The sequence below is a fragment of the Juglans microcarpa x Juglans regia genome, chromosome 5D, assembly GCF_004785595.1.
Source record: "Juglans microcarpa x Juglans regia isolate MS1-56 chromosome 5D, Jm3101_v1.0, whole genome shotgun sequence".
NCBI classification, from domain to species: Eukaryota; Viridiplantae; Streptophyta; class Magnoliopsida; order Fagales; family Juglandaceae; genus Juglans; species Juglans microcarpa x Juglans regia.
In genome coordinates, this window is record NC_054602.1 from 20,126,609 (window position 1) to 20,141,643 (window position 15,035).

The 15,035-nt window shown below is 35.5% G+C and overlaps 1 protein-coding gene across 1 annotated transcript; it reads left to right on the forward strand.

The window, feature by feature from the left end:
• The first annotated feature begins 379 nt into the window (after nucleotides 1-379).
• Nucleotides 380-5,398, forward strand: LOC121265344 (PAP-specific phosphatase HAL2-like). The gene is made up of 3 exons (XM_041168936.1): nucleotides 380-842; nucleotides 3,731-4,418; nucleotides 4,787-5,398. Exons 1-3 carry the CDS (start codon nucleotides 476-478, stop codon nucleotides 5,088-5,090), a joined length of 1,359 nt encoding a protein of 452 aa, XP_041024870.1. The 5' UTR covers nucleotides 380-475; the 3' UTR covers nucleotides 5,091-5,398.
• The last annotated feature ends 9,637 nt before the right edge of the window (nucleotides 5,399-15,035 follow it).

Sequence of the window (15,035 nt, forward strand, 5' to 3'; positions counted from 1 at the left end):
TTAAAAAAATTAATTTTTTTTATATAAGGACTGGTTTGGTTATATAAAACTAAATAATCTTATATCATCTTATCTCATTATTACAATTTTTTCAAACTCCTACACAAAATATAATAAATAATTCAATTTTTTTAAAATTTAAAACAAAAATTATATTAAAAAATTATATAATAACAATATTTTATTTAATTTTAAAAAAAAAATATCTCAATTCTTCTCTTCGGTCGGCAAAGATTACAATCTTATATTTTTTCGTAAAAATTAAAGATTTTAAAACCGTAAAATTATAGCCTCCATTTCAACAGTCTGTCGTATCAGTCTTATCATGGTTTTTGTGTCTTCTAGTACTGCGCAACGCTATAAATAGCAGGAAGCGTAATCTTACTTCAGTCACAGCTTACCATTTACCACATATATAGCGATACTGATTAAGAGACAGCACGGTGAGAAGAGAGCGAGACACAGCTTTTTCTTCATGGATATGCCTTTATATTGCTCGAGCCTGGCTGGCAGAGTTCCACATATCTCGGGAGACGGAAGAGTAAGCAACAAGTTGACATCCAACCATGTAGGAAGCTTGTTCTTCCAACACCAGAACCCACCAAAACAAATTCTCTCTCTGCCAAAGTTCGATCAGAGTTGTTCTTCTTCCATAATGGAGGACCAAAAGAGCCTGAGCGTTGCATCCCCAGAACCAGAAAAATATTACCAAGAACTGGATGTTGCTGTCAGAGCTGTACAGATGGCATGTTCTCTCTGCCAGAGAGTACAAGACAGTTTGATTTCTAAAAGCAACGATCAGATAAAATCCAAGGATGACAATTCTCCTGTCACTGTTGCGGGTAATTCTGCAATTTCTTACTTTTCGACATAAATTTTTCTGAATTGAGATCTTGTTTATGTTGGTTTTCATAGGTTTTGGTCGCTTTTGGCTATATCTTTTGGTCGGTATTTTTTATTATTAAAAAAGGCCCATTTATGCGAGTTGGGTTAGGATATAAATAGCTGTCTTTGTAAATATATGGTAAAGATTGGCTAATTCCTATTCTACTTATTCTATGACATTGTTTCATAAGATTATTAATAATCATTTGTGGGTAGCAGATGATGGGGAAGGAAAGTTAACAGATGGGTGTGAAGGCTGGAAAGTATGTACACAGCAGCTCATTTTTCTGTTACAGTAAAGATAACTTTTTCTGCTACATGGAAATGGAACATTACTTGTCTGTTAATTGCAGAATGAAAATGGAGGGTGAGGCACCCTCTTAAGTAAGATAATTGTGTTTTCTTAAAAGCAGAGAATCTTTTTAGGAAGTTGTGAACTTATACTATTCTGCAATAACACCGGCAGTGCAAAAATAGCAGATGGGGTCATTAGATGCAGTATTAATGTCGTGTCCGAGCTATGAATGAAGCCATATTTTGACTATTTGGCAGATTGTAATTTTCCTTGTCGTTTTGTTGTGACTGCTTTCAAAGATGCGAAGAACCATTTCATAAACTAAAAAGAAAAAAAATTAGCATTAACATAAATAAAATACTCTTTGAACCACTTGCAATGAGAAACTTCTCGAGATAGTTTTTAGGAAGTTTATGTTAATGAACGTCTAAGGCTTAATTGTGTTGTTAGGATTTGCTCATAGAGCTAGCGACTGACAATGAGCACTGATAGAGCAATAAAAAGGGTACTTAAGTTGGTTTGAATCAGGTCTTGCACCAGCCAGGGACTTTAGGTCTCAAATTTCCAACTATTTGCAACAAAATTATGGTTTTTTTCTTGAGTAGACTGCATTATTATGAATCAATAATTGGTTTTATAGTCTTTAGTCTACATTGATGGAGTATAAAGTGCAACCATCGACAGTGGGATGCATATTTTATTTATGGAATCACTTTCAGTAGCACCCAACTAACTTGTTAAAAGTAATCAACTCATACATAGGAGCTCTGTTACTCATCATCCCTACACATCACACACCACACTTTTTTTATTTTTTATTTTTTTTTGGTTTTATTCTTCTTAAACTTATTGAATTCTTCAACTCATCATTCATATACCACATATTTAGTAAGAGAAAAAAAAAGTGTGGTGTGTGTTGTATGGGGATAATGAATAGAATTTTTCATAATGAATATTGCAGAACTACTAAAAGGCACTGTTCATACTCAAGTCCAATCTAAGAAGTGAAACTGATGACCTCATCTTTTTATCTTCCAGCCTAAGTCCAGTTGCAATGATTTTTTCTTCCTTACTATTAATTTTTTTTTTTTTTTGGTCTGCTCTCTGCACATGAGTCCATGAGGGATGGTGTTTTTGTCGCCTACTTAGACAAGCAAGATTTTCTTTTCCAGACAGAATCACTTACAGCAAGATTTGTTTCCTTGCACCATAGAAAGTCATGGTACATCATCTCTATCTTAGATTGGATTCTTATTCCCATTCCCGGTGCATGTTACTTTTATTCTTTCTTTCTTGCATCGTTATATTCTCCATGCACTGCTTAGTAAAGTATTCACTTGCCTTTCTTTCTAAGGGAAGGGTATGCCCAGTTTCCTTCGCCCTTTTTGCCCTCTTTACGAGAAGTCTAGAAGTTCTTTTATGCTAGTTGAAAGCAAATTCTTTGTTTATTTGTATCAAATCATGTAAGCCAAGTGCTTCATATGGTGGGCTGTATTCTTTGGGATTGAGGCAGGATGAAAGAAGACAGGATGCATTGAGGCATATATGATAGAGGGGTTTTTGATGTTGAATTATTCCCCAAGGCATTAATCCCACATGACAGCGTTACTTTTCTATGGAAGACCATTTGGAGGAGCAAGGCTCCCTTGAGAGCTGTTTTCTTTGTGTGGATGGTTGCACTAGGGAAGTTCCTTATCTTGGATAACCTCCGGAAGATATATGTTCTGGTGACAGAGTGGTATTATATGTGCAAATCAATGTGATCTGTGCATCATCGTATGCTCCATTATGAGGTTGATCTAGTTTGGGTGATGCCTAGAAGGGTGGCTAATTTATTAGCATGTTGGAAAGGTCAGTTTGATAACCATACGTGGAAGATGATCCCCGATTTGTTTGATGTGGAGCATATGGAGGGAAAGGAATGAAAACTTTGAACATCACACAAGGACTGCGGAAAACTTTGAGGCTTTCTTTTTCACCATTGGATAGCAGCCCGCTTATAATGTCTTCTCTTCCTTCAGCCTCCCGGATTTTGTCCATCTCTTTTCCTTCTCTCATTAGTTGTGTCAGACATATACTCCTTGTGTACCTCGATAATGCTCTTGTTTATCTTTGCTCGACAACCAAGATAACTTATCTTATTAAAAGTATCCCCTTACAGTACATGTCTAGGAGTAATTACTTTGGGTGGGCCTCCACCGTTTCCTATTCTTCTCTCGACTCATTTTATGTCACGATTTTTTGATTGGGGCTTTATTTGATCAATACACAACAGTTTAAACTTGATCTTGAATTGCTTAGGAATAAGAACACTATAGTACTTGCTGATTGTTCATATTATTTGTTTATAACCATCATTATGATATACCTGAATTTGAAAATGTGATATGAGAGCTATGATCAGATAAACAAAATTTTTCTTTGCATGATGTGGGTGACTAGTTGATCCTCAACAAGTAAATTTCATTTCTCTGATCAGTTGCATTATCGATATGATGAGTTTATTGCATTTCAAGTTAGCTGATTATGTTAATCATGGCGTGAACTCAGATTGGAGTGTCCAAGCTACAGTCAGCTGGTTACTATCCGAGTATTTTGGAAGAAAAAATCTGTCCATTGTTGCTGAAGAAGATGTTCAGAAACTCTCCAAGGCTGATGCATCTGAACTATTAGTAGCTGTGGTGAACATTGTGAATGAATGTCTAGCCGAAGCACCTCGTTTTGGACTTAAATGTCCAGATAAGGCCCTCGGGACCTCGGAGGTGCTTGAAGCCATCAGTCACTGCAACTCATCAGGGGGTCCTACTGGAAGATTCTGGACACTTGACCCTGTTGATGGCACATTGGGGTTTGTCCGTGGGGATCAATATGCTATAGCTCTAGCACTGATAGAGGATGGAGAAGTTGTGCTTGGAGTTCTTGGGTGTCCAAATTACCCGATGAGAAAGGAATGGTTAAGTTATCATCACCGTTATCATAGAATTATCACTAAGTTGACTCCACCCACATCTGAGTCTTGGGACAAGGGTTTTGTGACTTATGCTATGAAAGGTAGTGGCAAGGCTTGGATGCAACCACTGCTCCAGTCAAATAAGAAGTTAGTGTGGCCAAACTCTGCAAGGCCAGTGCGAGTGTCTTCCATTGATGATCCAGGATCAGCAACCTTTTGTGAACCAGTCGAGAGAGCAAATTCAAGCCACTCCTTCACAGCAGGACTAGCTCACACCATGGGGCTTAGGTGCATATGTTTTCATTCCATTCTCTTGACCAAATTTGAGCTGCATTAAATTTTCTTGGGCGGGCTTCTAATTTAATTTCTTGCTTTCTTTACAATGTATTCATAATGAAATGCTTGCTTAGAAAAACAAAATTGATCAACACATGCTCCAATTGGGCAAGAAGAACATTTCTAAGTAAGCTCCTATAAATATAACGAAAAATGAAACTTGGTAAGCTCATGTTAAAACAGTCAGAGAAGCAGAAAATGATGACTGTGACCCAGCTTTCTTAGATTCAAAAGCAGAGATCAGGAAATGATGTTATTGTCAAATTGAACAATTTTTTCCATGTGAGAGAGCTCAAGCTGTATCATGACTTTAACTGCAGGAAGCAACCACTACGAGTATACAGTATGGTCAAGTATGCTGCTATAGCCCGTGGGGATGCTGAGATTTTTATGAAGTTTGCAAGGGCTGGCTACAAGGAGAAAATATGGGATCATGCTGCTGGAGTCGTTATTATACAAGAGGCCGGAGGCATGGTAACTGATGCAAGAGGGAACCCACTTGACTTTTCAAAGGGCATTTACCTAGAAGGCCTTGATCGAGGTGTAATTGCATCTGCTGGACCCAAACTACATGACAAGATCATCAGTGCCGTTGATGCTAGCTGGGATTCCTCTAGTCTATAAGGTTTTACTATTTTTAACATGATTAGACAGTCAGGAAATTGGGAACCCAAATTTTCTTTTTAAATTCTTCTTCTTCTTCTTATTTGGAGGGGAAGGGGGTTCTAGTTTTTTGTATGTATAGGTTTGTCTGTTCAAAGTCACCAATAAATGAAGTGTGGACAGTACTGTAAGTAAGTGATCCTATTTTATTTGCATAGGATTGTGAATGATGTATTTGGACTTGAGCTTCAGCAGCTAAGGTGTCTTTCTTGCAAAAGCTGTGGTCTCTCACTAGTCATTCACCAATAAGATTAGTTCAAAATACAAAAGTCCTGCAGCCATTTACAAATGAACAAGGAAATAGCCAACTGCTTGCATAAATTGCTAGAAGGTTTATTGGGAGTTCTTTTTAAGTATGGGACATGTGAGGCTCCTCTGCTCATGTACTCAGACAACTGAAAACTCATCTCCAACAGCAGGAACAAATCTGTGAGGGTATGCTTACAAAACAGACCTCCAACTGAGCAGTAGTGCAGTGGTGCTGAACTGAGCAGTTGCAAACACATTTTGACTGACTTTCAGTTGGCTATATCCTTCGTTTAAGGATCACCGAGTGAAACAGTTTCATTTTGCCAATACAAAAGGAAGACCTGCAACCTTAAACATAAATGGTGGGGCCTCGCACTGTATGTATCTCACCCAGCTTGGGCCGCTAGGTTACCGACATGTTTTTTTGAGCCGAGACCAAGTCAGATTGATGCTCGTCTGATTGAAAAATTCTATTCATTATTTTTATATTATATTTTTATTTTTATTTTTTATTTTTTCTTAATAAATATGCTATGCATGTAATAATGATGAGTAGATGAACTCATTTAGTTTATAGGAATAAAAAAAATTAAAAAATTAAGTCTGATATACAATATATATTTTTTTTAAATTCTATACACCATACTACCATTCTACTTTCATCCCATAAAGTATGATGTGACACATTTATCATCATTAAATGATTATTTATTGCATGCTTCTGTATTATCTAATGGTAATGAATGTATCACATACCACGTAATATGATCAAAATAGAATGAGAGTATGGTGTATCATATTACTCTTTTTTTATCATTTCCCTTGTAGAGTCGTACATGTATGATATATGTAGGGCGGCTGAATATAGATTAAAGTAATAATTTGAAATGAGATTCTTTAAGTTTTACTTTGATGACAAAAATAATTATTATATTAACTAAAAAATATTTAAAAGTCAGGCTTTTGAGTTTCCTATCTCAAATTACTAATGACTTATTCTATTTTTATGATACAAAATTTTCATTTTCTAATTTGAGCAAAAAGATCGATTATTCGATTATTAATTCTTCAAGTGAACATACGTTGCGTTTGGTTCGCGAAATGCATGCAGTACTTGGAAATCTAAATTCGTTACAGTGACTTACACAGTGACTAAGCTCACGTTTGGAAATAACTGGGAAAGTGATGAGATTTCATATAATATAATATAATATTCTCAAGTTTGGTTTATTCCTAAGAATCCTAGAGGAATCATTACATCATGTTTTTCCCATAATATTCATAAATTTTATCTGAATTATATAAGGTTTTTTAAAATATATTTCTGTTTTTTTTTTTTTTTTTATCTCAATAAGTAAAAATATAAAAAAATAATAATAGAATATTGCAAATAAAAAGACATGATTCTCAGAGTATTTTATATAATCCCATCCTGCAAATAGACTAATCTTTACAAATTACACACATCCAAATGTCACATGATATATAATTCTGTATTTTGTTTATTATTATTATTAAGAAATTTACCATGTGCATGTATTACCTATATATTAATGCCTTGTATCAAATTAATGCTCTCCACATGCTTTCTAGACTCGGGCAGGCGAGCGCGCGCATTCTTTATAAAGAATTAATTCATAAGCATGCATGCGGGTATATACTATATATAGCTGCCAGATAGAAATCACTTAAATCATCCCTTAAATTTTCTCTCTTCTTCTTCTTTTTCTGGATATTGTTATTTTCTACCGCATGACACCCTTTTCTTCTTATCTTCTGTCCTTTACTTCTCCGGTGCCACCGCGTTGTCGACGACTAAATGGACACCATCGACCCTTTTTTTTTATTTTGCCGGGCTCCGATGTAGTTGTTTTGGTTGTGGGTTTCGAATCATATTGTAATACCTTGCATATTAATTACTAAATTAATTCTAGTTTTGAAGTTAAGGTTTATAATAATTAATCTATTAATTTTAATTTTTATAAATTAACATCTTTATTTTGCATTCATAACACGCCATGCACATCAGAAGTCTGATCTTGGGCCCGGAATGAACTCAGAAATTTCCGAGCATGATGGCTTAGAAAGACCAAGCTGTGAGATTTAAGGAGGTTCCGATCAGCACACTTGGTCGGAATGACTGAGCATGTTGCTTAGCACAATTGCTCAAAATGACCGAGCATCTGCTTGGCACAACTACATGGAATGACCGAGCATGCTGCTCGAAATGTTGCTCTTTAATTCATGTGTTACTAGAAATGCTTACTTGGTATGTCGCTCGGAATATTTGCGCAAAAGGTTGCTCTGTATACTATTTGGATTACTTGCTCGGAATGTTGCTAGATGTGTTACTCGGTACATTGCTCAGCATCTTTGCTCAAGATGGCCGAGCATATCACTTGACACACTTGCACGGAGGTGCTGAGCATCTGAGCAACTTACTTAGAAATACCATTTGGGCAACTTGATTAGAAAAGTGAGGTTAAGGTTACAGCTGAGATCACGTGATGTTTGAAGGAAATGACTGAAATTGCAGTGCCAAGATTTCACCTAGATCTAGGGTGTCATAATAGGAACAAGGATAACATGGTTTTTAACCCTTAACCAAATTTGATTTTTAATTTGACTTTAAGAATCCCCGCTGCTATAAAGAGAGGGGAGGGGCACCATAGTAACTCACAGTGAAAAGAGAAAAGAAAGAAAAAAACCAGGGTTAAGAGGTTTAAGTGAAAAGTGAAAAGTAACAGTAAAAAGAGAAAATATATTTGTAACTGTGAATTGTGTAACCACCACGTAATCGTTTTGAAAAATGTGAATAAAATATAGAACTCACATGAAAAAAATTAATTATTTAATAGTGGATCTCACTCTGTTTCAAAACTATTGCGCGGCGTTTACGCATTTTACTGTTATATGTAGAATTATTCCAACAAGAAAGAAAGTGATATCCTAGTGAATGCGAATCGTGAGAGAGGAAAAGAGAAAGAAAGGAAAAAGTAAAAGGAACCAACCCAAACAACTGATAAAATTTTTACTGATCAAGGCAAGTGGGATTTGTGTCAACTCTGCGAACAACCTTGTAGACTATTTATTTCTTATCTATTATTTTATTTTGGTTCTAACTAATCATCTTGTTGACTTTTGTTTTGAATTCAGGACTAAATGCGAAAATAATAATTGTTCTGTGATGTTAATTAATTGTTATTACAGATTTTGTTGGTAAATCTTTGAATATCAGGAAAAAAAAAAAAGGATTAATTGACAAAGCTTGTGTCCCTTTTTCCATCAGTCAATATTGAATCATGTGTACTGAGGACAACCTTATGATGAGATGAATGGGAGTAAAGGCTGCACAACCCACTTAGGAGGTGAAACTATGCGTGCAGGACACAGGTACGGGATACCGTTAGCAGGAAACAGTGAATAACCATAAATGTGTGAATTTTGAATAGGAAAAAAAAAATGAGCCTGTTGATAAATGTTGGGTTATATAGCTCTATTATTTTCAATCTTCGTTTGGATTAAATTATACATATTTGTTCAATAATTTCTTATTATAATCTGTTCGTGATAATCTACTTATTTGTTCATATCACCGGCACTGACTTCGCTTATTGAGTTGTTGAACTTAACTATTTATTTCACTATTTTTTAGTTTGAATTTACAGTAGAACGACTGTTGAAAACTTTACAACTCCAATGGTCACCATTCTAGTGGATAAACATATTCAGCTACCTTATGAGAGTTTACTCTTGGGTGGCTATAGTCCCAGGATATCAAATGGTCAATGACTCAATGTCAAGATGTGTGGGGGAACTCTTGGTTTCTTTCCAACCTTCCAATAGGGAAATTATATCAGCCTCTTGCTGCCCCTCCCTTAGCAATACTTGCACCTCGACCTGAATACCCTAGCTTCCCTATGGAGGATTTATCCCTCGAAAAAGGGGATCTAAGTGGGATTTATCCATAGGAAGGGTAGAAATGTTCCACAAATGTTGGGAATGAGAAACATTTTGTTATGTAATCCTTTATGTTCAGAAAATTTCTGAGCAATCTACTTTTGTTAGAGGGTTTATCCTTGTCATGTTGTTACATAATCTGTGTAAGTTGCTCATTACAAGGAAAGCAATATGGATGTAAGTACTCGCGACTTGGCAAGCAACGTAGAAAGACATTGCTCGCCAGCTGAGAAAGGATGTGATTTGTATATTAAGCGAGCATTATGAAGCCAATTGCTCACCACATGGCAAGCAATGTAGCTAATATTGATGTTTGTCATTTTGGTGAGCAGTAAGGATTACACAGTAGGTAAACATTACAAGTCTCAGTTGCTCTCCACATAGTGAGCAACGTAAGTGAACGATGGTGCTCACACCTCGGCAAGTGATATGGAGAGTACCATAGGCGAGTATTTACCTCGGGTAATATGCTCACCTCAAATGAGCATTATAAGGGTTAGTTGTTTGCCCCTTGGTGAGTAACACCAAAGAACAATAGTGCTCGCCTCCTTAGCAAGCAACATAAAGAGTAGTATGCTTGCCATTCCGGTGAGCTACGTGAGGAGTACTAATGCCCTCCATCGTGGCGAGCAAAGACACAACTATGCTCCTATCTCAAGCGAGTACCTCGGAAATAAAATTTATTAGAACTATGCTCCTATCTCAAGCGAGTACCTTGAGAATAAAATTTATTAGTCTAGTTATTTATTTATTTTTATCTTTGTGTATATATATATAGGAAAATTCTATACACCATACTATTATCCCACTAAGTATAATATGGCACATTTATAACTATTAAATAATCATTTATTACATATTTTTTTTATCATTTAATAGTAATAAATGTGCAACATACCATTTAATATGATTAAAATAGAATGAGAGTATAATGTATAGCATTATTCATATATATATATATATATATAATCTGGGTCGTGACAGATATGGTAGGATCTCACAAATCAACTTCGTCAGTTTTGGGTTTATGCCTTGAGCTATATATTCTATTTGATTTGGTCCTCTCGACCAATTTCACCAATCTAAGTCTCTCGTAGTCCGAGTGCATTCAATATCACCAAATGGTGGAGGCCACCACAATTCATAGATCCAATGCAATATACAAAGAAGATGCAAAAAAAATAGCACCTGGCCCAACCATGGCTACAGCGTGGATGTGGATCTATCTACTCATTGGTCATGTTGTGGCCGTGGGTCATGGAGAATAAAAAAAAGGAGGGAGGGATAAAAAAAAGAAGAAGAATAGGAGAACAGGATTTTGTGGATTAGAGAGAAGGGGGTGAGAGAGGCAGTTGAAAAAAATGCGAGGATAGAGAGAGAAAAAGAGTTTTTTTATAGAGTTTTGTTATATACAAACAAGTTTGCATACTAATCTGTATATTAATGTTATTATCTTCATATTCTAAATTTAAATTAATATTATTTTAAATAAAATCTACTTTCTAATCAATCATATTGAATAGATGTACGAATTAGTACGCAGAATCACTTATAATAAGATTTTTCTTTTTTTATATACTAATACTAGACGGATAGGTAAAAATTTGAACGGGTGGGTACCCTCCCGACTTTTTTTAAATACAAGTGCCCAACCACTCTCCTGCTACTAGGCTGGTGCAGACAGATGGGCCGGGGTGGATACGGGGGCCCACCTAACAGGTTTATCATGTATGTCTAAACAATGGACATGTACATGATTTTGACAAAACCGGCTGCTAGCTCATGAAGGTAGAAACCGTTCACATTGATAATTTTATTGTGTTGGACAATTGTGACAGATGGCATACATGACTTAGGAGACAACAATAATGGCATTCATCAGAATTAATTAGAAAGACTATTCATCACCACGTGTTTGCCTAATTCTGATGAATAAGCAATTTGACTCGTTTATTTTTAAAGATAAGATGAGATGAGTTTAAATTAAAATTAAAAAGTTAAATAAAATATTATTAAAATATATTTTAATGTTATTATTTTTATCTTGAGATTTAAAAAAGTTGAATTGTTTATTTTATTTTATATAGAAATTTAAAAAAATTATAATGATGAGGTAAGATGAGATGAGATGTTTTCTGAAAATAAACAATACCTTAGAGTTCAAGGTTGTTCTTTTGTTTTGTGGGGCAACCTACCTATATATATTATATATATATATATATATATGCATATTGGAAAGACAAATGGACATGATCTTAAAATCATGTAATTAAGAAAGGGTTGCTCCCAGCTTGCTACAAAGTTTCTGGTTACCCTAATTAATTCTCACAATTAGTAGATGGGAAGAACTTGGTTGGAAGGATTTATGCATTGAGATTTATCCATGAAAAATGTGATTGAGACAGTACATGCGCTAGCTGCTCAACTTTTATTTGGGACATGAAATGGCCCTACCGCCCTTCTCTCTCCATCTCAGATTTGGTTAATGCTTTTATTGCTTTGTAAGTTACTAATCTTTTTTTTTTTTTTGGTCTTATTTTCTCATTGATGATTTATGCTCTCAAAAAAAAAACTAGTAGAGGTTTTTTGCTTGTTTACGACTCTACGATAGGGAACTAAATTACATGAAATGGAAAATTATCAATTCTTTGAAATGGTTTTGTTTTAAGAAAATACCAGGAAAAAGAACTACATGAGTGATTGAATATGATTTTTTTAGAAAAGAGATACAAAAATGACTCCATATCATTTATGGCTATATATCTATATGAATCTCTTGAATAATATTAAATATTCAATAAATATTGTGGTATTTATCGTGTTTCGTTCTCTTCTAATACTTTAAACTCTGGTAATTTCTTTAAGGGACTTGTTAGGTACAAGCGGTTTGACGCACCAAACCGCGTACCAACACTCACATAGTTTTTTTTTATTACAAAAAATAAAATAAAATAATATCTTATATTTAACATTGGTGCGTGAAATCGCTTGTAAGAAGATTTTTCCTTTAAATTATGATCAAATACTAATTATAAAAACAAATTTGGTTATCAAATCTCACTAGAGTATCCTTTCTAGAACCTCTAATTTCAACGCGGGAGTTGTGCCTTGCTTCTTGTCGGCAAACGTACAAGTCCCTGATTTTTCCCTAATGAGTTGCAATTTTTTGGGTTCTGGTGGGTTGGTTTCTTGATACTGATATATTGTTTACTTTATGTTGATACTAGTGTGCATGAGATCATCGATCTATATATATGGATGATCTATAAGAAGTTGGAAGCAAAATGGGAAAGTATGTCCTTAATACAAGGGCTGTGGAATGGAAAGATCAGTGTCATCAATACATGATGAGAGGTGCCTTCTTGTCAATTAGCTGTAAACATCCCATAAAAAGAAGAAACAATTCAAGCTTATCTACAAGGAACCGGAAGCTCAACAAATGGATAGAATTGAAGTGATTTTGGAAACCCTTGATGGAACTTATCTATGAGGTCATAACCCACTTGGTATCCCATGAAGATGATCATGCGCACAAAATACATAATAATACTATGCCTAGTGGAGTAGGGAATAGATTCGTCGTGAGAACAAATTGAACAAAGAGATGGTACTGATCTATACCCTATAGAAAAATCATCCCAAAGCTTATTATTAATTATAAAGAAATATAGCAAAAAGCGAGAGAGAGAGAGAGAGAGAGAGAGAGAGGATCTTTGACTTGGATTTCCTCGCAAGTGCAAAAGAGCTAGCGTGCATGCTTTGAAAATGAAATATGACTGAGACGCTATGGGATATCCAATCCACTCAACTGCCATACAAGCCAAGCTCTGTTTCACAAAGGACTTCCATTTCAGCATCTGATCATCACGCGAAATTCCTGTAATTTCAGCAACAGTACGTACGTTTATTCCACCAAATTCTCCTACATTTCTTAGCCATCTAAAATATATCGTTTGTGTAATGATGTGCAGTTTTTTCTAGTACCATAACTGTGCACCAGCCTTAATAACTCTAGCCTCTACCATAAGTACTTAACAGATGGCTATAAATAAAACGGAGGAGATTCCAGCTTACACTTTTTGCTCTAAATACTTTATACAATTCGGAGAGAAACAAATACATTAACATATGGACTACATAGTATTAATACTATGATCTATACGATGTGTTGACCTTATAAGCGTTGTAATATTAAAGGGTTTATATTGTATTTATCTCTCTTCAAATCATAATCATAGAGAGTACGTACTTATTTAAATAAAAAAGTTGTAAAAAGAAAAAATCATTCGTATAGATTTCAAATGATTGGCCATTAACCCAGTCACAGGCCCTTAATATATCATTTCTCCTAAGTTTTAGATCAAGGATATCCATATCAATCTTGTTTAAATTCTTTGCTTGGGCCTACGTACGGCGTACAACTGTCGCGTGTTTACCATTGCAATTTGCATGGCCGGTTGGTACGATTCCAGGAAGAAAAACAAAGCAGCTAGCTAGCAGTACTAGCAGATACCCTACTTGGCCCCCACTCCATGCAGTACTCAGCAGCAACCACCGCTAATTCCACCGATTGACCTTTAGATATTTCATGATCATCTTCCACTCATCAGACACCTTACTCCAACTGAAGTTGCAGACACGTTGGCGACAAAAACTCTATTATTTCTTGAGCGTTGAGTCGCAGGTCACAGCTCATAAATGCAAATATAAGACAATATTGTTTCTCATCCAGGGTTCAGAATATTTCAGCTATGAAGAAGGTGAGAAAGATAGCAATGAGGAACACAAGCCATGCCCACTAGATGTTTATATATGATGCTTGCCAGTTGAGTTGGTCTAAGGCGATCAGGAAACGTTTGTTGCATTAATATTGCAAGGTGGCAGTCTGGCAGACATCATGCACAGCCAAACATTTGACTTGCAAAATTACTAGCTCGGTTGTAATACCTCGATTATACAACAAAGATTAGGAAAAATTTCAGGATTAAATTAAAAGCATGAAACATTTCTCACGATTTGACATTACAAATTATCTCGATCGATCGATCGATCGAGTTAAAAAAAAAAGCTACCCAAGTTAAAACGAATTTAGAACAATCAATTAATTCCGTCTGGATGTAGGTTGGCATTCTTTTTACAGGCCGTATTAATTAAATAAAACACGGCGAGATGCATGATATGGTGAAAAAATTGATAATGTCAGGCCGTAGTGATCGATCACTGTCTGGATCTTAAACTGCTACATTCGAATGGAATCATGTTGAATCACCGTTTCATGTCGTGTTGGAAAAAAATGACAAGTTGTTCAGCGCAAGGTAAGACTTTTGACACCAACCATTTAGACTAGGGATATTTTGTAAGGTATATATATCCCCAAGTCCAAATGGTCATGTCCAGTCAATAATGATTATTGTATTAGCTTAAATAACAAGGTATATATTATATATATGACACCTTCCGTTCGACTAGAACTCTATGTGTTCGGAATTAGTAAATTATATTGTTAGTTTGAAGAGATGGTTGCATATAGGGCTTTGCAAATGACCCGTAAACCCGATGGACCCGCTTAAAGTGGCCCGACTCGACTTGGATTTGGCGGGTTATTATATGATCGGATCTGCAACCCGACTTGTTAACGGGTTTATATGTTGATTTCAACCCGTCCGTATATAGAACCATTCTTATCTTCCATAGGGT